The 23,311-nt window shown below is 44.8% G+C and overlaps 1 protein-coding gene across 9 annotated transcripts in view; it reads left to right on the forward strand.

The window, feature by feature from the left end:
• Nucleotides 1–23,311, forward strand: part of CACNA1B (calcium voltage-gated channel subunit alpha1 B) — a 326,623-nt gene that overhangs the window by 199,126 nt on the left and 104,186 nt on the right. For all 9 annotated transcript variants that reach the window (XM_088664972.1, XM_088664973.1, XM_088664966.1 and 6 more), the window contains 3 exons: nt 5,311–5,428; nt 9,430–9,497; nt 18,739–18,845. In XM_088664972.1, coding sequence (XP_088521098.1) covers nt 5,311–5,428; nt 9,430–9,497; nt 18,739–18,845 — 293 coding nt within the window. The remainder of the gene's footprint in view (nt 1–5,310; nt 5,429–9,429; nt 9,498–18,738; nt 18,846–23,311) is intronic.

The following is a 23,311-nucleotide window of genomic DNA, read 5'->3' on the forward strand; positions in this document are numbered from 1 at the left end:
AAGCAAGAGGTGGGGAACTGGATCTGGCCAGGCGGCCAGATGGTTAAGTCCCCCACCTCTTGTTGGCCAAGTCTGAGAGGTGGGAAGAGCCAGGCAACTGTCAGTCATCTGATGTCACAGACTGGTTTGTCAATGCCAACCCCTGTTTCTAGGAAATCGATCTGCTCCATGGAAGGTTCAGGGCAGGGAGCCAGCAGGGGTGCCTCCCCTTTCCTGTACTCTACAGGCTGCCCACCGCTGAGGGCATCCTTCTCACCTTCCTCCTCACCTTCCTTATTTGGCAGCAAGTGCCAATCCAGTCATGATCCAGTTGAGCTCATGGGGATCATGACAAATGTTATCTTGCACAGCACTTTGAAAAGGGCTTTTCATGACTTACCTAGCCTCAGAAAGCCTCTTTCGAGGTGTGATCTTGTGGCCAGCTTTGCATAGGACTTGGCAGCAGATCAGCAGGGCCTAAAGCCCCTCTTATCAGCTGAGCCAGGTATTTGCCTGCCCCACACCTGGCACCATATATGACATCTGTTACAATAGGGCAGGTGTATGTGCTTAGGCTGAAATGGCCTCAAGGGCTGAACAAGGTATCTGGCAGGCTTAACTGGGACTGGAAGTAAGTCACCCCTGAGACAGGCTTCTGGCAGAGGAGAGATTTGAATTGGGGTTTTAATCTCATATTCCTATCAATGTGGGGTTTCTTACAGGAGTCACTGGGTAGTCAAGCAGTGGAACTGGAAATATAAATGAATGTGCAATGATGGTGTCCTTGCCACCATCCCTACTTAGTTGGGTGGAGAATTCAAAACACAAAACTCTCAGAAAACAAATGCCCAATAGGTGTGGATGAATTTGTTCAATTTCAGTTTCTTGTTTTTCCATTCTTAAGCTCAGTTTGCCATATTTCCACACCAGTTTACTATTAAAAAAAACAAAATCCTCCAGAAAAGTCGTTGCCATTTCAGTATGCATTTCCCCACAAAACTGCCTTTTCACAAGTAATTTCCCCTAATATAACACATTTTTGGTATGTCATTTCCCTCAAATATATGAGACCTGAATTTTCTTTCCCCATCCCTAACCTCCAGCTGATATCATCTGTAACTAGGCAAGAGTGTGGTGATTTCTGTCAGCACACAGAACGATGGCCCTTGGCTTTCCTCTCATGTCACCAGAATCCATCTCTGTGGCCCTTGTCTGCTGTGGCGCAGTCTTAGTTAGCTGATGATGTGACCTGCTTTTCTGTCTTCACAATCAGCTCCCTAAATTAACAAGGACAATAGCCTGAGAGACGGATCTGAGTTCAGAGGAAGTAATGAAAAGAGTGGAATGCAGGACCCATTGCATTTGACATTCTGGTTTCTGTAAAGCATTATAATTGGGGACAGGAATGCTAATCAGGCAGGAAGCAAATGAAAAAAAGCAAACCCTTACTCAGAGAGGTAAGAGGAAATGAGAGATATTCTATTCTCTGGAAGCTCAAGGGTTGGGCAGCCTTTGCACATGGGAGGAGGACTTCCTGTCAAAGTCATACAGAAATCGATGCCACCAAGGGAGAGGTGGTTCCTCCCCAATCCCAGACTTACCCTCTCTGGCCTCTGAATACCAGTTGCTGGGAATTGTGAGTGGGGAGACTTGCTGTTGCACTCGGGTCCTGCTTGCAGGCTTCCCTTAATGTACATCTAGCTGGCCACAGTGAGAACAGGATTCTGGACTAGGTGGGCCACCAACTGTACTTCTGATGCTGATGGAATGGAAAGAAGATACGATAGTCCAAATAAATCCATATTAGCCCCTTTTCAGTTACTCACAACACGTCTTACATGTATGCATAACCTTACAAAGCAGTGTGTCACCATCACCATTGCTTATTTGTGTGCTGCCTTTCCAGACTAAACCAGGCTCAAGTCTTCTGACAACATCAAAATGCTTCACATAATTCATTTGCTGTTGCAAGACCTCAGCTAATGAAAGACACATTCTGTTAACAAATATGCAATAAAATGAAACAGTCCAGTGATTGTTCAAAATAAGGCCTGGCAATTAAAAAAAAAACCCCCCAACAATTTAATCAAGATTAATAATATGGACTGATTCTTACTATGCGCTGAGCTACATATTTAGGGAAACGAGGTGGTTGACTCCTTGGACTTGGACTGCTTCCAGCTACAGGTAGAAGAAATTACATGCTGGTGTTGGAAACAGGATTAGGTCATTCCTTTCTCTACAGGCAACATGGAAACACACAGTTGTATAGACACAACACAACAGCAGCAGCAACAACAACAACTACAAAAGAATAAAAAGCAGAAGAAGAACGTCTTTATCGACCCCATCTCTTCAAAGTCTTTACAGAATAAAAAATATATTCACCAGCTCCCAAAAGATGACATCAGAACTAGCTGATATCTTCTTCTTCTTCTTCTTCTTCTTCTTCTTCTTCTTCTTCTTCTTCTTCTTCTTCTTCTTCTTCTTCTTCTTCTTCTTCTTCTTCTTCTTCTTCTTCTTCTTCTTCTAATTTTTATTGGTTTTTTTCACAATTAATTTCCACAATTAACTACAAAAAAAAACCCCATCCCCATTCACAACAACATGTCAAAACCTTATCTTTTAGGTTCTTTAGACCTCATGACTTCCCTTCATTCCCTCTTCTGGTTCGTTATATTAACAAAATTCTTCTGCATTTCCATACACATACTTCATCAATTCTTATTCTTCTAATTTTAACAAAATTCTTCTGCATTGCCTTACACATACTTCATTGCTGATTGCAAGTGTGTAGTCTGAGCCTGCCAATGTATCAATTTATTTACATTATTTTGCATATATACAATGTGTTTCCCATTCTTTTTCCTAACTTTGGCATATTTAAATTTCACCAGATTTCAGTTAAGTCAGATTTAAAATCCTGCTCACCCTCCTCACAGTCTCCTCTTAGTCTCAGGGGCTGTAATTTTTGCCTCATTTGGGCCACCAAGGTATTCCCAAATATTTCCTGCCTACCACCCATGCCATCCATATCTGCCCTGAGTGTCTCCTGGTATTTCTTCATTTCAATCATAGCTTCAGCTTTCATTTTTCTGAAAATTTCCTCCAACCCTTGCATCAAGACCTCCACCGCTTCTGTTTTCTGTGTCACTGGTTCTATCTTAATAGTTCTGTCACAATTTCAGTATTTTTGTCCATTCGGGCTATAAGTTTATCTGCTGTCTTATCCAAATTTTCCTTTATCTCCTTAATCAATTCATTTCTCAGTTCATAGAAGAATTCCACCCATTCACTGTAAGGCTTATCCCCTGTGGCCTGTGCAGAAGTCCTTCTGTCCGAACTTGGGGTTGGTTGCTTTTTAATGCCATGTTCAAGAAGTTATTATTAAAACAATCAAAAATGGTCCGAACCGAGTGAAAATATCCAATACTCCTTCTGCTCAATTCACTCTACCCTTGCCAAGTTTCTCTTTCTTTCCTTTGTTCTCAAAACAACCAATTTTCCAGCCGTACCTTATCAGTTTTGTCATGGCCACCAAGTAACACTTTCCCAAGGAACACAGTCTTTTGTACTTTCTCACTCCCTCCAGCCCGATTGCCCGTTACACGTATACAATTTGAAACGAAATCCGGATTTAAAATTAACATTCAAATTAAACAGATATCTACTTTAAAAAGAAAACAAAAGCAATTTGTCCACACAAAGTCACAACTTAATAATCCAGAGGAGAGTAAAAGATTCTCACTGATCCAGATCCCTAAAAATGTCTTGAAGTAAGATAAAGAGTTACAGACAGTTGAAGATAATTATAATTCCTCTTTTCTGGCAGAGTCCAAACACTCTTCTTTCCTTCCCACAACCGGAGAAAGATTTACCAGGCTTCCAGCTCTAGAAAGGCGGTGTAGGGATTCTCAGATGTTGTCCAATTCCTGGCACTGCCTTCCTTGTCAATATTCAGCCTCTATAGCCAGTTCCAAGCTTTATAGTTCCAATTTATATTCAAACAAACAACAAACAAACAAACTTTAGAAGCAAGCTCAGTCTTCTTTAAACCACTCCAACCAAAATGTGCCTTGCAAAGCCCATAGATGCTTTCTTACACTCACCCCGCAGAGTAGTACTTCATTAAGCTTGTTTCAAGCTTTCTCTGCTGGGCTCGAATTCACCTATGGCTTTAGTCATGCAAGGTCCTCTCCACAATTCTCCATTATAAATCCAATAAAAGGTAGCAAAGAATGGGTTTCAGTTGCTTTTAATCCATCTTTCCCATCGGTAGACATATATCTAACAGAGTCACACAAAATTGATACCATTCTCACTTGCAAGTTGTTTCCATGCAGTGATAATTACCCAGAAGACGGGGATGGACTTCCTTTTTACTCCTCCATCTAGTGCCAAATTCAGCCTAATTAGATGCAATAATTAATCTTCTTTACGTTTCCGTCAGCTTAAATGTAGTTTTCGGAAGATCTCTCCTGCAGGTAGGAGTTTAAGGCTTCACTCCCGTGGAGTTGCGATACTGCCATGTCCGCAGGCTCAATTGCAAGCTTTTCAGGGGGTGCGCCTCACCTCAGTGCTTCCCCCTGTATCTCAGCAGGGCTCGAGTCTGTCAGCCGATCAGACTGGCACTCCTTTTCGCCATTCACAGAAACCGGAATTCCACTGGGGGAGCCTTCTTAATGAAGGCACCACCACAGGGGTAGGAAATGGCCCTAGTCATTTACTCTAGATCATTTTCACCCCAAGGACAGCATTTGCTCATGGGCAGCCTTTTGGGGCCACATGCTAGGGGTGGGCAAGGTCAGAGGCAGTGGATGGAGTAATGGAAATGGCCGAAGGCCACATTATAGCAATGCGAAAGTCAGAAATAGATGGACACACAGACCTATGTGCACACACCTCCCCATCCAGGCAAACTAGAGGCATTGGTCACATCCACACCATGCATTTAAAACATATTTATACCACTTTGGCAGTCACAGCTTCCAGCAAAGAATGTTGGAAACTGTAGCTTGCCCCTCACAGAGCAACAGTTCCTAGCACCCTTTGCATGCTGCAGCTGCCAGTGTTCTCTGCAGGAAGTCATGTGGTTTAAACGTCTGGTGTGGATGTGGCTATAGTTACAACCGAGCACTTAAGGAGAGAGTGGAGTAAGACCAGTGAAAGGTGTGGCCTGGGGACAGGCCCAAAGGCCTGACAGAGGGAGCCAGAGGGCTGAGGTTCCCCATAACTGCTCTAAACAAGCCAAGCTATCTAGAAAAAGGTGTATATTATCTCCCCTCCCCACCCCTCACACTTTCTTATTTTTTACTCTAATTAACTTTACAGATTCTGACTGGAGAAGACTGGAATGCTGTGATGTACCAGGGGATAGAATCTCAAGGGGGCGTCCACTCAGGAATGTTCTCATCCATCTACTTCATTGTCTTGACACTGTTCGGTAACTGTATCCTTGCCCTGCCAAAATCTGATTTGCTAATGGCATTTTGTGCTGCTCCATTGCTAGAAAATGCATATTCAACCTTAGCAGCCACATGCTAATGGGCAGATGGTGGAAACCCATTAGTAGATATATTGATTTATTATGAAATGTAGTAGTTTATGTGAGGTGTATTTGTTTGGGGGCTGGGGGAGCATCTAGCTGGTGAAATCCTAAACTTTGGTAGTCCCATTTATGCAGTGCAGGTTTCCTGTTGTTATTCTTCCTCCCACCTGAAAAAAGGAATATACATATATTATTTTTTACAACCTGCTTGCACACATAACACCAAGTCATTTTTTCTTAAATGCTGGTTTGTTCATCTCACAGATGAGCAAATAAGCCTAGATATATTTTCTCCAGATTGGTACCTCTATGGCATGGGTAGGCAAACTAAGGCCCAGGGGCTGGATCCGGCCCAATAGCCTTCTAAATCCGGCCTGCAGACGGTTCAGGAATCAGCGTGTTTTTACATGAGTAGAATGTGTGCTTTTATTTAAAATGCACCTCTGGGTTATTTGTGGGGCATAGGAATTCATTCACACACCCCTCCAAAATATAGTCCAGCCCCCCACAAGGTCTGAGGGACAGTGGACTGAACCCCTGCTAAAAAAGTTTGCTGACCCCTGCTCTATGGTTTGGGGGTATCTTGGGTGAGGCAGTAGCCAAAAGTCCATAGTTGAGCAAGGCCGTTTGGTTTAGACATAATGCCAAACCATAGCAATAGTTTGTAAAGCAACAACAAGCCACGTTTCACATTATGGTTTGTTGACAAAAAGCAAACCTTGGTTAGTCTACTGGGCTGGGATTGGATACTCCAGGGGTCCCCAAACTACGCCCCCCGGGCCGGATGCGGCCCAATCGGCCTCCCAATCCGGCCCGCGACGACCCCCGCCGCCCGCTGCCGCCGCCCGCTCTTACGGCGCACAGCGCGGCGACGATCTTAAAAATCGGCAAAAAATAGCCGAAAATCCTTTGTGCGCATGCGTATGGGCCTCTCCCGACCCAGAAGAGGTCATTTCCGATGCACTTCCGGGTCGGGGGAGGCCCATACGCATGCGCACAAGCGATTTTCGGCGATTTTTTCTGACCGTGTGCGTGTGCGCATGCGCACGGGCGCGCACTCCCCCGCCCTCCGGCCCGCTGCGCGCGCACTCCCCTACCCTCCGGCCCGCCGCACGGTAAGTCTGGGGACCCCTGGGATACTCCAACAAACCACACTTGGACTAAACAAACCATGATTTAGCAGAGAGGTGAGAAATCTTTTTTTTAGCCACACTCCCTTCTGGGAAACTTTTGGCATATGTCAGTAGTGGGCATCCATCTAGATAAGCAAGAGGCTTTATCAGAGCTCAAGGGCACATTCCCACTGGGGTGGTGGATAATCTCAGGGAGGGTACAAAGCAGGACCAAGGATGGATGTGATGTGTGGCTTGTGGAGATTCCCAAGGGGATAGATAGAGAGGTGTGAAGGGCCTCATTTGCTCCCTGGGCCCGAGATTCCTTACCTGGCTTAGTGTTACATGTGAGCCAGACCATACAGAAGCCACCCCTTTCTTTAAAATGGCAAGAACATGCTGTTGCAATCTTTCACTGTCCGGAGTGACTGTGTGTGATTCCAAGTGCATACTGAATGTTGTGCTTTGAACCACATAGAGGCACCTAACAAAGCCATTGCCTCTGGCAACCCTGCCCTTATATACCTGGTAAAAGCAAGATAGGTGAGTTCCATAGTTGAGTGGCAGTAGCAGTCAGTAGAGCCCCCACTCCCCCCCCCACATTCCTCCAGGCTTGTCATTTATTTTCCTGAGCAGATGAATTCTAACAATCAGAACTAGAAACATTATAGAGGATGCTGCCAGTGCGGTGCTCAGACCACAAGTGGATCTGCAGAAAGATCCACTCTTTGCATTTAGCTTTATTTAAACCAGCTTCTCTACAACCTTCATTTTCCAGATGCTGTCAGACTCCATTCCCAGCCAACAGAGAGGGTGGGAATTGTAGGCCAACAGCATCCAGGGACAAAGGCTCTCTATATACAGACTCCCCATGATGGACCATTTGTTGCCCTAAATGTGCTTGTTTGCCCCCCACTCCCGCTTTTTTAAAAGAAAAATCAAACTGTGACCAACTCTTTGCAACCTTTTTGTAGAAGTCGCCTTTGTGCTGAATTGCTTTTTGCCCTAAATTCCAGCTACCTGCCTCAATACAGTTGCTAATGTTCAAGACACACTGCTGTCTTTCTCATCACTTCCCAGCCTTATTAGCTGCCAAATGAAAAGTTAATAGAAGCATCTAAAAAGATATGTAAAAGTTAGCTGGCTGAGAGAGGGGACTTCAGCCTATCTGTTCAAAACAGACTCGACTTGAAATAATTAGGCCGCATCAAGCAAGGGGAAACATCCGTGCAGTACAGTCAGAGCAGGTAGCTTAAGGTGAAAATATGCAAGTGCGCAATGGTGGCAATTTTCTGACTTGATAAATTTCATGCACAGCTCAAATACTGTCTACAAAGTGTTTAGAGGACTATACACAGTGCAGAATTTAGGAATAGTTGAGGGATTTGATCATGGTATATTTTAGGGGGAAGAAACCTCAGGCCCTAAATGCAGCCCTAAATGCCTCTCTATCTGACCCCTAGATTCCCCAGCCCTGAATTATATGATGTTTTGGTTACATTTCTGGCTATCGTACTAGCAAATACAAACCCAGCACTAGTTTTATGACACTTGTTGTTCCATGGTCTACTGATAACATTAGATGGTATCCAGTGCCACAGTAGGACCACTGAAATTAATAAACATATGTAACTTAGGTTCATTAATGTCAGTGTGTCCACTATGAGTTAAACATTTCTTGAATACAACCAATTACACTGGTACCTTGGGTTAAGAACTTAATTCGTTCCGGAGGTCCATTCTTAACCTGAAACTGTTCTTAATCCATACCTGCCAAGTCTCCCGCTGGAAAATGTTGGATCAGCAGCGGCGTGGCACCAGAGGTTGCATATAGAAGCAACTTCCAGGGCCGCTCTTCCCATGTGTGGGCACTGGAAATCGGGCAGAGCGGCACTGGAAGTCGCTTCTACACATGCCTGGCAGCCATCTTAGTGGTGGCCGCCACCACCAAGGTGGCTGCCGGGCATATGTAGAAGCGACGTCTGGTGCCGCTTTGCCCGATTTCCGGTGCCACACATGGGAAGAGCGGCACCCAAAATGGAGGCTCCCTGGCAGGTAGGAAATCCAGGGGATCTCCGGGATTTTTCTCCATTCAGGAGAACAGCAGGAAATGGATTAAAATCTGGGGGTTTCCCGTGAAAAATGGGATACTTGGCAGCTAAATTCTTAACCTGAGGTACCACTTTAGCTAATGGGGCCTGCTGCTGCCGGCGCGCAATTTCTGTTCTCATCCTGAGGTTTAAAGTTCTTAACCCGAGGTACTACTTCCGGATTAGTGGAGTCTGTAACCTGAAGCGTTTGTAACCCGAGGTACCACTGTATACTTAAAAGCAAAGGAAGAGCATGCAATGTATCATCTTCATATTTACAATTGATATTCTTCACACCCAGGGGACCTTTACGTATGACAATCTATCAAGAGTCATTTAAATATACTTTTATCATTTATTTTGATTATAATTAACCAGGTTTCGCACTGTTATCCAAGCCCTGAAACAACAGATTGAAGTGTCCCACCATGATTGGACATGCTTTAAATCACGTTTTCCTATTTTCTTTATGTTATATAGCGCAACTGTTTTGATTTATTCAGGCTGATCTTATAACCAGATCTGGCTCCAAAATCATTTAATAATTGTCACTTTAAAAAAAGTTTTGCAGTGATCACACATTATCAGAATTATGTCACACACATAGGTCACTTCACAGGTCACCTGCTTACTGAGCATTCATCCTGATTTGTGGGGAGATCAGGGTTTTCTTTAAAAGGATCCTTAGCAGCCTAACCAGACACGCTCCTGAACGTCTTCTTGGCCATTGCTGTGGACAACCTTGCCAATGCACAGGAGTTGACCAAGGTGAGTGTAAGAATGCACTAAGGCTCTCCGCAGCTGTTGGCACCATGGATCCTTTGGTGGAAGAAGCTGGTAGTTTGTCTTTTTTTAAAAAAATAATAATTGCTGCCTATTACCTCAAATACGCTTCAGCTTTGGGCTCCGCAGAGCTTCTCTCAGTTTCTTGTACAGATGGGGGAGTTGTGGTCTTCCAAGCATTGCTGAATTCCCATCATCCCTGACCACTGGCCATGCTGGTCACAAGTCCCACATCCTTGCTGTACACCCTCTACTGGTTTAAATATAAGAACAGCCTGCTAAATCAGACCAAAGGCCCATCTAGTTCAGATCCCCCCCCCTCACAGTGGCTAATCAAATGCCTATGAGAATCCTGAAAGGGGGAATCTGAGGTCAACAGTGCTTGAGATTCCCACAAATGTGTTTTCAGAGGCATACTACCTCCAACCACGGGGGGGGGGGGGAACATACACATTATTGATATAGCTTTATCCTCCATGAATTCATCTACTGTAATCATCTAAAGCCATCCCAGTTGGTGACCATCACTGCATCTCATGGGAGAAAATTTAATCATTAGTCTATGTCCTGTGTGAAGAAGTATGTCCTTTTGCTTTCATTAACAGAATAAGAGCCTGCTTGATCAAGTCCAATGGCCCATCTAGCCCAGCATCCATCTCTTACAGTGGCCAACATGCGGCCAACTCCCTGGGGCCATGTGTGCCTGAGCACCCAAAAAATTCCCCATGAAGTGGCCAGGCACCCACAAATTTCGGTGCCAGGGCCATGCATGCCACATGTCACCCACGGCCCCAGGCACCCCCGGTTGTGGGGCCAAGCTGGCAATCCTGGCAGCCAACCAGATACATGTGGGAAACTCACAAGCAGGATTCAAGCACAGGAGCATTTTCCCCACCCCTGTGGAATTCAGAAGCATTGCTGGAACTGGAATTCAGAAGCATTGCTGGCTCCAACAGTGGGGGCAAAGCATTGCCATCACAGCTAGTAGCATTCCCATGACAATTCATTCCATTTTACTTAAGTGATTTGAGCTTGATGGACTCTTCCAGAAAACTAGAGGAATCTAGTGCATGTTTAGGGCTCATTTCCAGTTAACCCAGAAAATTGCAGGAGCAAAGTGACAAAATTTGGGGTGGCATACTGGTATATCATTATTTCCTCCTGTTTTTAATGGGTAAGTCATGTGTGGAAGGGGTGGAGGAATAGTGGTGTTGTCCAGTGGAATTATTTGTTGTGTCACACCATGCCCATTCATATGTAGGGCTGGGCAATGTCAGGTTTTCAACATCACAATGTATCACCAGCTGAGCGAGCCCCATGCATCTCTAGCTCATGTGCGAGGCATTGAGGCTTCCTCAGCTGGGGGGTGGGAACAGTTTAAAGAAGCCGAGGAAGGAACAAGCTGTATTGGCCTGGCACTACATCTTGCTTCTCCCTCTGCGGTATGAGGGGCAGAGCGATGATCGCTTCACCTGGCAGTATATTGCAGGTAAAACTGGCACTGCTCCTGAGTCCCTCTGCTACCAACAGCCCGATGTTGAAAATGGTGCTGGTAGCAGAAGGACTCAGGAGAGGCATCAGTTTCACCTGCAATATACTGCCAGGTGAAGCCACCATCATAGTTTGCCCCTCATACCAGTCCTGGACAGTATGAAGACCTACTCATATGAATGAAATTTAGTGCAACTTGCTGGTATACTGGCTAAAAAGCCACAGTTCCATAATTCAACAGTACTGCAGTGTGAAAGGGACTATGCTAAATCTTTCAACATTCAAGCAAGAAAGGGCAAATAACTTTTCTCTATCTGCTTTCTCCATGCCATGCATCACTATTTACACCTCTATAATGTCTTGCTCACCTTTCCTCTAAACTAAGAAGCCTCAAAAGTTGTCAGGTGTATGAGTAAAGGGTTTCCAGCCCACTGAAAAGTTTGGGTTGCACTTTTCTCAACTGAATTTGCAGAGCTGCTGACAATATACTTGCAGCCAAGTATTTGGGGAAAGGGGGCAAGAGTATTGACAATGGGTGCAGTGAATTTGGGGGGGACAGAGGCATACATGCCAAAGAGGGGTCATGGCCCTGATCTGCACATGCACGAGGCAGCTTGAAAGTGGCGCAGTCTCTCTCAAGTCAAATCAACTCTTCATGGATTTCAGCATACCCCAGAGATTTCCACAAAGAGGAGGCTCTTACTCTGCATATGAAAGGAGTGCCAGGGCAGGGGGGTATGGGGGGGGCAACACCTGTGTGCACATTGCTTGTAATCTGAAAAGCAAGAGTAAGTGAAAATTTGTTCCCTCTTCCATGGGACAGCCCTTAATATATTTGAAGATGGCTATCATATCTCCTCTCAGTCTCCTCTTTTCCAGGCTAAACATACACAGCTCCTTCAAGCATTCCTCATTAGGTTTAGTTTCCAGATACCTTGATCATCTTGGTTGCCCTCCTCTGCACACATTCCACCTTGTCAACCTCCTTCCTAAATTGTGCTGCCCAAAGCTGGACACAGTATTCCACACAGTGTTGTCTGACCAAGGTTGAACAAAGTGGTACTATTACTTCCCTTGATCTGGACACCATACTTCTGTTGATGCAGCCTAGAATAGTGTTAGCTTTAATTTTTAATTTTTTGCTGCTGCTGCATGACATTGTTGACTCATGTTAAGCTTGTGGCCCACCAAGACACCTAGACCATATTCTCATGTTCTCACACACACACACACTTTATTTCAGCCCGAAGCAAAATTAAACAGAAATACAGGGAAAGATTTCCAAGGCGGTCACTGTGTTTTATCCAGAGCATGTAGGTTTCTGTTTCTTAAGTTTTTTAAGATTGCTCATCTCCGCCTTCTGACAGATAGTCTGCCAGTGGCAATTCCAGGACTTTGTGTGGTGAAACAACAGCCCTAGGTACTGGAAGCCTTTAGTCTGCTCCAGAAGAGGGCCATCTAATACCCATTTACAAGGGGAATATTTTTTCTCAAAGTGCAAAATTTTGGATTTCTCATAGTTGATGGATAACCTGTTAACAGAACAGTAATCTGAGAACTTCCTTAGTTGGTAGTTCAGACCAGGTCTGGAACGAGAGAGGATGGCCTCATTGTCTGCATATAGCAAAAGAGGGGTCTTTCCAGTGATGACCATCTGGGTCCATTAGACTATCCTCTAAACCATTTAGGGAAAAGCTAAACAATGTGGGGGCCAAAATAAAGCCCTGTCTCGTTCCCCTAGCCATCTCAATACAGTCAGAAACTTGGCCCTGCAATCCACATCTAACCTGCAATTTGCCATCAGTGTAAGGAACTTTAATAAGGAAGTTACAGGTAAGTAGCCATGTTGGTCTGAGTCGAAACAAAATAAAAAAATTCCTTCAGTAGCACCTTAAAGACCAACTAAGTTTTTATTTTGGTATGAGCTTTTCGTGTGTATCTGACGAAGTGTGCATGCACACAAAAGCTCATACCAAAATAAAAACTTAGTTGGTCTTAAAGGTGCTACTTTATTTAATAAGGAAGAAGAGCCATTTATCCTGCAGCAATGGCTGTTATTTGGTCCATAGTTTTGATCTGGGAATAGATTCGAAAGCAGATTTAAAGTCCATAAAGGCCACAAATAGTTTCCCCTGCAGACGGCTGGTGTATTTCTTTGCTAAGTGGGTCAGCACGACACAGTGATCTGATGTTGAAAGGTTCTCGAGAAAGCTGGCCTGGGCTTCAGATATTATATTATTATCATTTTAAAAAGAGTCAGTTTAATGGAGAGGAATCAAGTGTAGAGCTTTCCCATTATAGAAAGAAGCATGTACTGCTATTAAGCCAGGTGTCCCCCATTCTATATTTGTGCAGCTGGTTATTCCTGCCTAAGTGCAGAACCTTACATTTGTCCCTATTGAAATTCATCTTGTTAGCTTGCACCCAGTTCTCCAATCTGTTAAGGTCATTTTGAATTCCGATTCTGTCTTCTGTGGCATTAGTTATCCCTCCCAGTTTGGTGTCATCTGCAAATCTGATTAGCATCCTCTCAATTCCTTCATCTGAGGCATTTTTAAAGATGTTGAACAAAAACAGGCCCAGGACAGAACCCTGCGGCACCCCACTTGTCACTTTTTTCCAGGATGATGAAGAACCATTAATGAGTACTCTTTGGGTTCAGTCAGTCAGCTGCAAATTCACCTAATAATTACCTCATTCAACTCACATTTTATTAGTTTCCTCACAAGAAGTCACTTCTTGGTTTGCATGGAGAAGCCCTTTTCAGTGGAGACCAGTTACAAAAGCATGCAGCTATAGCAATGCAGCACTGAGTGCTGAATTTTTGCACCTGTCTCTGTGCCACCCCCACATGCTACGTCACTGATGCCCAGTATAATGTTTGATGTTTTATCGTGTTGTTCATACAGTGGTACCTTGGTTTATGAACACAATTGGTTCTGGAAGTCTGTTCATAAACTGAAGCGTTCATAAACTGAAGCGAACTTTCCCATTGAAAGTAATGGAAAGTGGATTAATCTGTTCCAGACGGTCCGCGGAGTACTTAAACTGAAGTGTTCATAAACTGAAGCGAACTTTCCCATTGAAAGTAATGGAAAGTGGATTAATCCATTCCAGACGGGTCCGTGGAGTACTCAACCTGAAGCGTACTTAACCCGAAGCATGGGTGTAATTGGTTCCAGAAGTCTGTTCATAAACTGAAGCGTTCATAAACTGAAGCAAACTTTCCCATTGAAAGTAATGGAAAGTGAATTAATCCGTTCCAGATGGGTCCGCGGCGTTCGTAAACCGAAAATTCATAAACCGAGGTGTTCATAAACCGAGGTTCCACTGTATTCTGTTGTGGCTACTCAGCCAGATGGGAGGGGGTGTGTGCAAACAAACAAACAAACAAATATCACCACCATCTTCTCCAGGTAGTGGGAGAAGACTCCACTGTCCAAAACCTTGGAAAGCTGTTACCAGTTAGCATAGTAGACAAAACTGAGCTAGATTGTCTGATAGCCTGACTCTGTATATGACAGCTTGTTCCTTGAATTTGCTCTTTGTTCATAAAAATGAGAATTGGGTCAGCAGCTGAGCATCCTAGGATGAACCCCAAGCATCTTCAGGTAGGGCTGGTTATGTCCCCTGACTAAAATTCTGGCCGCTGCCAGTCAGTGTAGACAACACTGAGCAAGATTAACCCACTGGCCTGACTCGAAATGACAGCTACCTATACTGTTATGCAGAGAGGCCAATGGCCACCCACAGGCAGAATCTTGAACTATGAGCCTCTGCTGTGTCCTTCTGCCCCTCTTAGCAAACCTTCTTGTATAGAACAATTTACTCCTGTCTGAAATTAAGCTCCTTTTCCTGCTTTTTATAAAAACTGATGAGTTTTTTTTCCTCTTGGGGATTTGTTATTGTCTATTCAAGGAGCCCCAAAAGATTTGTAGAAACACTTTGGCTCTGGGCGAAGAGAGACTCCTTAAGGCATTGAAAAAAGGAGTTCAGACCACTTCCTTTTCAGATTTCCCCTTTGAATTGTTCTGAATCCAATGGCTTGCCTTTTGTTAGTGTTATGGTGGAGGGCAATTAAATATTGATGGCATCAAAAGCACTGATAAATTGCACAGCTTCCTTTGAAATGCTCTCAGTTTAAATCAGACCATGGATCTGGAAATCACTAGGGCTTTTCGAAAGAGAAAAGTGGTGGGGAGGGAAGAGGCATCAAAGAGCTTCAATTATGTGGTGTACTTAGGAGAATGCAAGGGGTTTTATAGCTGAGTAAATATGATTACATGCAACACATGCAAATTAAGAACGTTAGAAGAGCCTCCTGGATCAGGCCAATGGCCCACCTAGTCCAGCATCCATTTCTTGCAGTGGTCAACCAGATGCTTACGGGAAACCTGCAAGTAGAACCTGAGCACAGCAGCATTCTCCCCTCTCACAGGTTCCAGCACTTGGTATTCAGAAGCACCACTGCTTCTGACAGTGGAGGCAGAGCATAGCCATCATGGCTAATAGCCATAGACAGCCCTCTTCTCCATGAATTTGCCCAATCTTCTTTTAAAGCCAAAAGGGCAAAGTAACCTGGCCTCTGCAAAACTCTTTGTTAACAGCCCCCCTCCATCATCTTCCATTCATGTATTCCATTCATGCAGTGACAAGCATCTGGTCTTCCAGTAGGAATGAACAGATCTGTCGATTTCATTTTCAGTCAGTTTCCCAACTTTTGCAGCCTTAAGGATGGTTTGCCCCATATCCTCATCAGTTTGCATTAAGAGAGAGAGAGAGAGAGAGAGAGAGAGAGAGAGTCCTCATGAAAATTCACCAGCATCTTAATGCATGTTTCCCTTAATATGCACAACATTGCACGCAATTTCCCCGAATGGAATACAATGCATATTATTATTTTTATTAATATATACTTTTTCGTGCACACTTTCATGTATCTTTTATAAAAATTCTGAGTATGTGGAGAACTGCATCATAACATTCAGAGAAGTGTGCCTCTTGAAAGACGGCTACATTTCAGTTTGCTTATTGGGCAAAAGTGCATTAAATACAAATCCCCCATCCCTACCCTCCAGGTGTTGCCAAACTATAGCTCCCATCCTCCTTGGCCAAGCTGGCTGGGGCTGATGGGAGTTGGAGTCCAGTAATGAGAGCAATAGGGACCCAGGTGGCGCTGAGGGTTAAACCGCAGAGCCTAGGGCTTGCTGATCAGAAGGTCGGCGGTTCGAATCCCTGCAACGGGGTGAGCTCCCGTTGCTCGGTCCCAGCTCCTGCCCACCTAGCAGTTCGAAAGCACATCAAAGTGCAAGTAGATAAATAGGGACCGCTCCGGCGGGAAGGTAAACAGGGTTTCCGTGCGCTGCTCTGGTTCGCCAGAAGCAGCTTTGTCATGCTGGCCACATGACCCAGAAGCTGTCTGCGGACAAACGCCGGCTCCCTTGGCCTATAGAGCAAGATGAGCGCCGCAACCCCAGAGTCGGACACAACTGGATCTGATGGTCAGGGGCCCCTTTACCTTTTAATGAGAGCAATAATGAGTCCATCCAGCTCAGTACTGTAGACACTGACTGGCAGCAACTATCCAGGGTTTCAGACAAGGGATATTCTCAGCCCTACCTGGAGTTGTCATGGATTGAAAACAGGACCTGCTGAATGCAGTGGATGCTTTGCCAGTGAACTATTAGCCCTTCTCCTGGGACATCAAGGGTCTATTTTGAATATCTGTACCAGCCCACTGAACTTCGAGAACACATGAGAACCTCGAAGCCACCAACATGAGTTCTCGAAGTTGTTCTCGAAGCCACCAACATGAGTCTGACCAAACTGCGGGAGGCAGTGGAAGACAGGAGTGCCTGGCGTATTCTGATCCATGGGGTCACGAAGAGTTGGACACGAGTAAACAACTAAACAACAGCAACCAACCCATTGCCAAGCAAGTCACTGATATACCGTATTTTTCCATGTATAAGATAACTCTGTGTATAAGACGACCCCTATTTCTTTGAACCCCAAATTAAGAAATCAATATTTTAAACATCAAACAGAACAACTTTGATATTTTTTTAAATATTCAAAGCTCTGGCACAGGCACAGCAACCCCAACCGGCACGTGTGTGTGTGTGTGTGTGCGCGTGCGCGCCCAAAGTTGTTGAGTTTTTTTGAGAGATAGCCCAAGCCAGGCGCCCAGGAGGTACAGTAGCTGCAACACTTTTGACAGCTTCTTCAAGGCAGCTGTGGGAAGGTAAGTACTGCTTGTTGGGGTTTTTGGTTTTGGTTTTACCCCTGAGCATTCACCATCCATGTATAAAACAACCCCCAATTTTGGACAAAAAAAGTTGGCAAAAAAATCTTTTCATGCACAGAAGAATATGGTATGTACTGAAAGTTGTGAAATAATTGACTGTGTGCAATAATTTAATGGTCTATCTTTCACTTAGTCTGGCTTGAATTACTTCTTCATCAACCACAGCAAGGGATCAGCTCGTTATGTGCCCACTAGCCCATTCGTGAAAGGGAACAGCAGTATTTGAAAGGCTAATGGCAAAGCAGCCCTTCCACTGCTCTGCTCTGAGTGATGTTTTCCTCTCTGAAAAGGGAAGAGCTGAACTTAGTGTTGATGAGATTGACAACGCCAAATATATCAGCACATCACTGAAGAAAGCTGCCTCATCCTGAGTCATAGAATCATAGAGTTGGAAGGCACCCCAAGGGTCATCTAGTCCAAACCCCGTGCAATGCAGGAGTCTCAGCTAAAGCCCCTTTGACAGATGGCCACCCAAACACGGCTTAAAAACCTCCAGGGAAGGAGATTCTCCAACCTCCAGAGGGGAATTGTTCTTCTGTTGAACAGCTCTTACTGTCAAAAAGTTCTTCCTGATGCTTAGTCAGAATCTTCTTTCTTGTAACTTGAATCCACAGGTCAAGGTCAATACTGTTTGCACTGACTGGCAGTGGCTCTCCAGGATTTCAAGTAGGAGTCTTTCCCAGCCCTACCAGAAGATGCCAAGAATTGAACCTAGGACTTTTTACATGCAAAGCAAATGCACTACCACTGTGTTACAACCCATCCCCAAAAGGACACAGGAAGCTGCATTGCACTGAGTCAGACCACTGGTTCATCTAGCGCAAGATTACCAACACAGACTGGCAGCAGCTCACCTGTGTTTCAGGCAAAAGGGCTCCCCAAACCTACCTGGAGATGCTAGGAATTGAACCGGGGATCTTTTGCATTCAAAACAGCAGAGAGCCATGGCCCTTCTCCAAAAGGACACAGGGAGCTGCCTTACACTGAGTCAGACAATTGATCCAATTAGTTCTGTATTCTCTTCCCTGACGGAGAGCAGACTCTTAGGTGGGAGTCCCTCCCTCCCTGCCCCCACTCCCAGCCCTACTGGAGATGCTGGGGATTCTGCAGCCTTTTGCATGTATAGGAGATGATCTACCATTGAACTATAGTCCTTCCTCAGAAGTATTTTATCATCATTGTTTTTAGTTAGATTCCTCTTTTCCATTACCTTTGGTTTCATTGCATCTGTAGTCATCTCAAAAGACAGGTGGTGAATTTATGGGTGCATATATTTACATTGATTTCTGCAACAGGATTGTGAGTTATGCCACTTAATTCCATGTATAGATTGGGGAGGGAGATGGGATAGTCCTAGACACACCCACTCAGAAACATGTCCTGTCAAGAATAATGCATTCCTGCCTGTGCCATTGTCTTCCAAAACAGGACGAAGAGGAGATGGAGGAGGCCACCAATCAGAAACTTGCTCTGCAGAAGGCCAAGGAAGTAGCTGATGTTAGTCCCCTGTCAGCAGCTAACATTTCCATAGCAGCGTAAGGGTTTCTTTTTCTTATTATTTTGGAAATGTCATGCCCATTTTACTTCTTCTTTGTGTCCCCTGGTTGCCACTCACTTCTTATTTGCTCTGGTCCAGAAAGAATCCACACCCGCCCCCTTCCACAGGCTCCCTTGTAGCATCTTGTGGAAGAAGCATATAAGCCCTAGAACAATGAAGGCCAGGTTTTTCTTTTTTCAGCTGAGAGCCGCATTTCCTTCTTGGCACATGCTAGTCGTAGGTGGGGGCAGAAGCAAAAGCAGACCAAATGTGAATGTTACCTTCAGACAGGAGGCTAGTTTCTACACACAGACAGAGGCACCATGTGAGAAGGTGAACTCCCCCAAATGTTCAAGGAGGGGCTGGACCCGTCAAAGTTCCGCTGCAGCCTTGTGCCTTTCTTGTAATTTGAAACCATTGGTTTGAGTCCTACCCTCCAGAGCAGGGAAAAACAAGCTTGCTCTATCTTCCATATGACAGCCTTTGAGATATTGGAAGATGGCTATCCTATCTCTTCTCAGGCTCCTCTTTTCCAGGCTAACCATACCCAGCTCCTTCCACCGTTCCTCATAAGGCTTGGTTTCCAGACCCTTGATTGTCTTGGTAACCCTCTACACACATTCCAGCTTGTCAATATCAACTGGTGTCAGGGATTAAATTCATTGCAGAAGCACTGTTTGAAGCAGCTCACATGGTTCCTTTAAGTGGACAAGTGGGTGGGTGGCGGCACCAGGGTAAGGTGGGGGAGAGGATTCTCCCACACCCACCCTACTGATGCTCCTACTGCCACCCAGTTGCCTGCTTAAAGGTGAAGTGTGAGTTGCTTCAAATAGAGCTGTTGCAACGTTCTATAAAGCAGCCTCAGCACTCCTGCTTCAGCCGCTGGAGAAAGGTGGGCTGCTTCAAAGTGCACTTTTGCAAAGGGCTTTAACATTTTGCCAGCCTCCCTGCTCTCCCCTTTTAAACCTCTAAGCAGGGGATTAAAGGGGGATTGTGGAGAGAGCTGCAAATCCATGCGAGGGATTTTGACCAACCTGTCAATGATATGTTGTACTCCTGATAAGGATCTTCCCCAAGTCAAAAAAAGTTTTCCCACCTCTGCATTATCAGACACTGAGGAAACATTCCACACCCAGGCAAAAACACTCAAGAAGGGTGCAAAGTAGGGCCAGCGAAGCATGTGGCCTGAAGCATGGGTGTAGCCTGGGAAAGTCCTGAGGGCCAGATAGAGAGGCTTGGAGGGCCACATTTGGCCTATGGGCCTAATGCACATGCTACACGCTAAGCACATGCTCCACTGCTGAATTACGGCCCCTGCTTCATCAACATAGGGAAGGGAGTGGTCAGGAACTCAGGAACTTGTCTTCCCCCTGCCCTAGAATAAACAAAATCTCTGAAAATAATACTGGTGACTCTCAGAGATTTATATCATGGGGAACTACCCATTGGCTTCTTGTGCAGTTGAAATGTCTTTCCTGTCCATGTTGCTTTTATTTTATTTTACTTTATTTTATTGCAACTTTTTTGCTATCTTTCATCCATAACAAGATGGTTTAGAAAAACAAACTACAGTGAAAGGGAAGATCCAGAATAAAACTGCAGTCAGGGATGGAGAACCCGTAGCACTCTGGACATTGTTAGACTACAACTCCCATCATCATCAATAAGCATTGTCAGTTGTGAGGGACAATGAGGGTTGACACCTAGAGGGCTGCTGGTTTCCCATGTTTGCACTACTGGCAGATAGTTACAAGAAATCAACTGTTGTTAACTGCTAGCAAATGATACAAGAATAGAAGTATTTCCAGTTCAGTGCTGAAAATTCATTAATGTGGGTACTTGGTTCAGTTCAGTTGTTCCAAAGGAAAGGTGCCTCCCTTTAGTCAGCACTAATTGGACCTTCACTGCATATTACAGCATGATTGGGAGGGCCTCACCCAACAATTTTATGGTTGGGCAAGTTGACATGAAGAAAGATGCTCCTCCTGGCTAAGTGGTCCCAAGCTACTTGGGGCTTTAAAGGTGAAAACCAAAACCTTAATTCTGGTTTGGTAGTATATTGGCAACCAGTGCACCTGCTTTTGGGAGTGGGGTAACATGAGGGCAGTAGGACTCAGTGCTCTAGCTTGACTGGTGGAGCCCCTGGACCACCCTTAAAAGCAGTCCCACATGGAGTACATTGCAGTAGTCCAGCCTTGAGGTTACCGGTGCCTGAATCACAGAAGCAAGGCTATCCCAGTCCAGGAATTATTCATATTTAGCATACCAGCTAAGGCTGGCAAATGGCGGCCCCTAGTCACTACTGTCATCTGGGTCTTCAGGGACAGAGATGACTCCAGGAGCACTCGCAGGCTATGCAGCTGCTCCTTTGAGGGGGAGGGTGACCCTGTCCAGAGTAAGCAAACATCTAAATAAGGCATCCCCAAACTTTGGCCCTCCAGATGTTTTGGACTACAATTCCCATCATCCCTGACCACTGGTCCTGTTAGCTAGGGATCATGGGAATTGTAGGCCAAAACAGCTGGAGGGCCGCAGTTTGGGGATGCCTGATCTAAATTCTCAGGCCCAACAACCACCCACTTGCAGAATTTCCATCTTGTTAGGATTCAGCTTGCTTATTTATTTATCTGTCATTCTGTCTGCTTAATGTATATATATCCCACTTTTCTACCAAGCCACAAAAAAGATTCTCATGCCATGCTTTTGATGTTGATGGGACCGAGAGGAGGTGTTCAACCTGAGGTGTTCAGCACCCAGGCAGGTTTGTAAAAGTAGATACAATCAGGTAGCTTCTTCTGATTGGCCCTTACCCAGGCCATCTCCGCATCCCGGACTTGCACAGCAACACCTGACTCAGATATAATAGACAAATGAAGCTGAGGTTTGCCAGTAATTGGGTGGGCGCAGAGCCTCCTAGCAGGTGGGTCATGGTTGCTAACTGGGAGGGAGAGGGCAAGGTGGTACGGAAGGTGCTGCAGTGCAAACATACTGGTGGTGCTGGCAGTCCTGCTGGTGTGTTTGCACTGTTCTAGCCTCCCTGTTGCCTCATCAGTTAAAATGAAATAACATGCCCAATGCATGAAATGGATATTTTCCAAGGTCACTGTGTATAGCCAAATGTTTCGACTACTTGACCTTCTTCAGTGGCAGTACAATGCACAATTGCACAGAAAGAATGCAGACCAACAGCTGTTGTTGTGTATTCTATATCTGCAGTTGTACATTGCACATGTTGAAATTGCATTCGCACATGTTGTTGTGTTGTAATTTATATATCCAGTTTGTCACTGTCACTGCATATGGTGAAAGGTCTACTGGCCACTGGGCTATGATGCTGTTTTGTTTGTTTTTTGGGGGGGAAGTATAGTTTTGTCTATATAATATATGTATATTTCATTCATAAGACTGTAACCAATTAGGTTCTGGTTTAAGAATCAATCCCTCTTCTCAGGGAATTCTGGGAACTGTAGCTGCATGATGGGATTGGGGTTCCCTAACAAATTGCAGCACCCATAAAACACTACAATTCCCAGGATTCTTTGGGAAAAGTCATGGCTATTTAAAGTGGCATGATACTGCTTTAAATGCATTGTGCAGGTGAGTCCCAGGACTCAGATAGAGACCCTACTCATCCATGAAGTTTGCTGGTTGACCTTGGACCAGTTACCACCAGTCAATCTAACCCACCCCTCAGGGTTCTTAATAGGACAAAGATGTGAAGGAGAAACTTGTAAGTGAGCCAGGACTGGCAAATGAGCTGAGATCAGAAGAACCTAAGACAAGCCCTACTGGATCTGACCCAAAGCCTGTGTAGTCCGGTATCCTATTTCTCAGTCTCCAACCAAATGCTTTTGGGGACTCAGAAGCAGGACATTATGGCAATAGCTCAGTTCTGCTTTCCCTCCTCAGCAACTGGCATTCTGATCTTGAAGGTACCTAGCAAGAGCTCTGCTAGATCAAGCTACTGGTCCAGCGAGTTCCAGCAGCCTGTGCTCACAGCGGCTAGCCAGATGGGTATGGGAAGCCCACAAGCAGGGTCCATGTGCAACAGCACTTTCCTCACTTGTGATCCTCGGCACCTGTTATTCAGCCATTCATAGCCATATTCTAGTGATGTAAAAGTAGTATACAGACATAGTGACCAGAATCTACCCACAACCTCATCCTCCATTAATTTGCCTGATCCTATTTTAAAAGCATCTAAGCTGGTAGCCATAAGCAAATGTAACAAATGAAATGAGCAAGAGAACTTCTCCAGCCATTTTATCCTTTTTAAAAAAAACAAAAAAACAAAATAATTAACTTAAATATTTATTAACCACACTTTCATAGAAGGTGTAACAAGAAAACCAAATGCAGCTGCAAAAGCAGGTTTTTAAATGTTAATAAAAACTGGTTGCTAAGGGCAGGAAATCATGTCCCCAAGGCCTTCTGGACAATACAGTGCAGACATCTGTACTTGAT

Source organism: Zootoca vivipara, chromosome Z2 (assembly GCF_965207765.1).
Source record: "Zootoca vivipara chromosome Z2, rZooViv2.hap1.1, whole genome shotgun sequence".
Classification (NCBI taxonomy): Eukaryota; Metazoa; Chordata; class Lepidosauria; order Squamata; family Lacertidae; genus Zootoca; species Zootoca vivipara.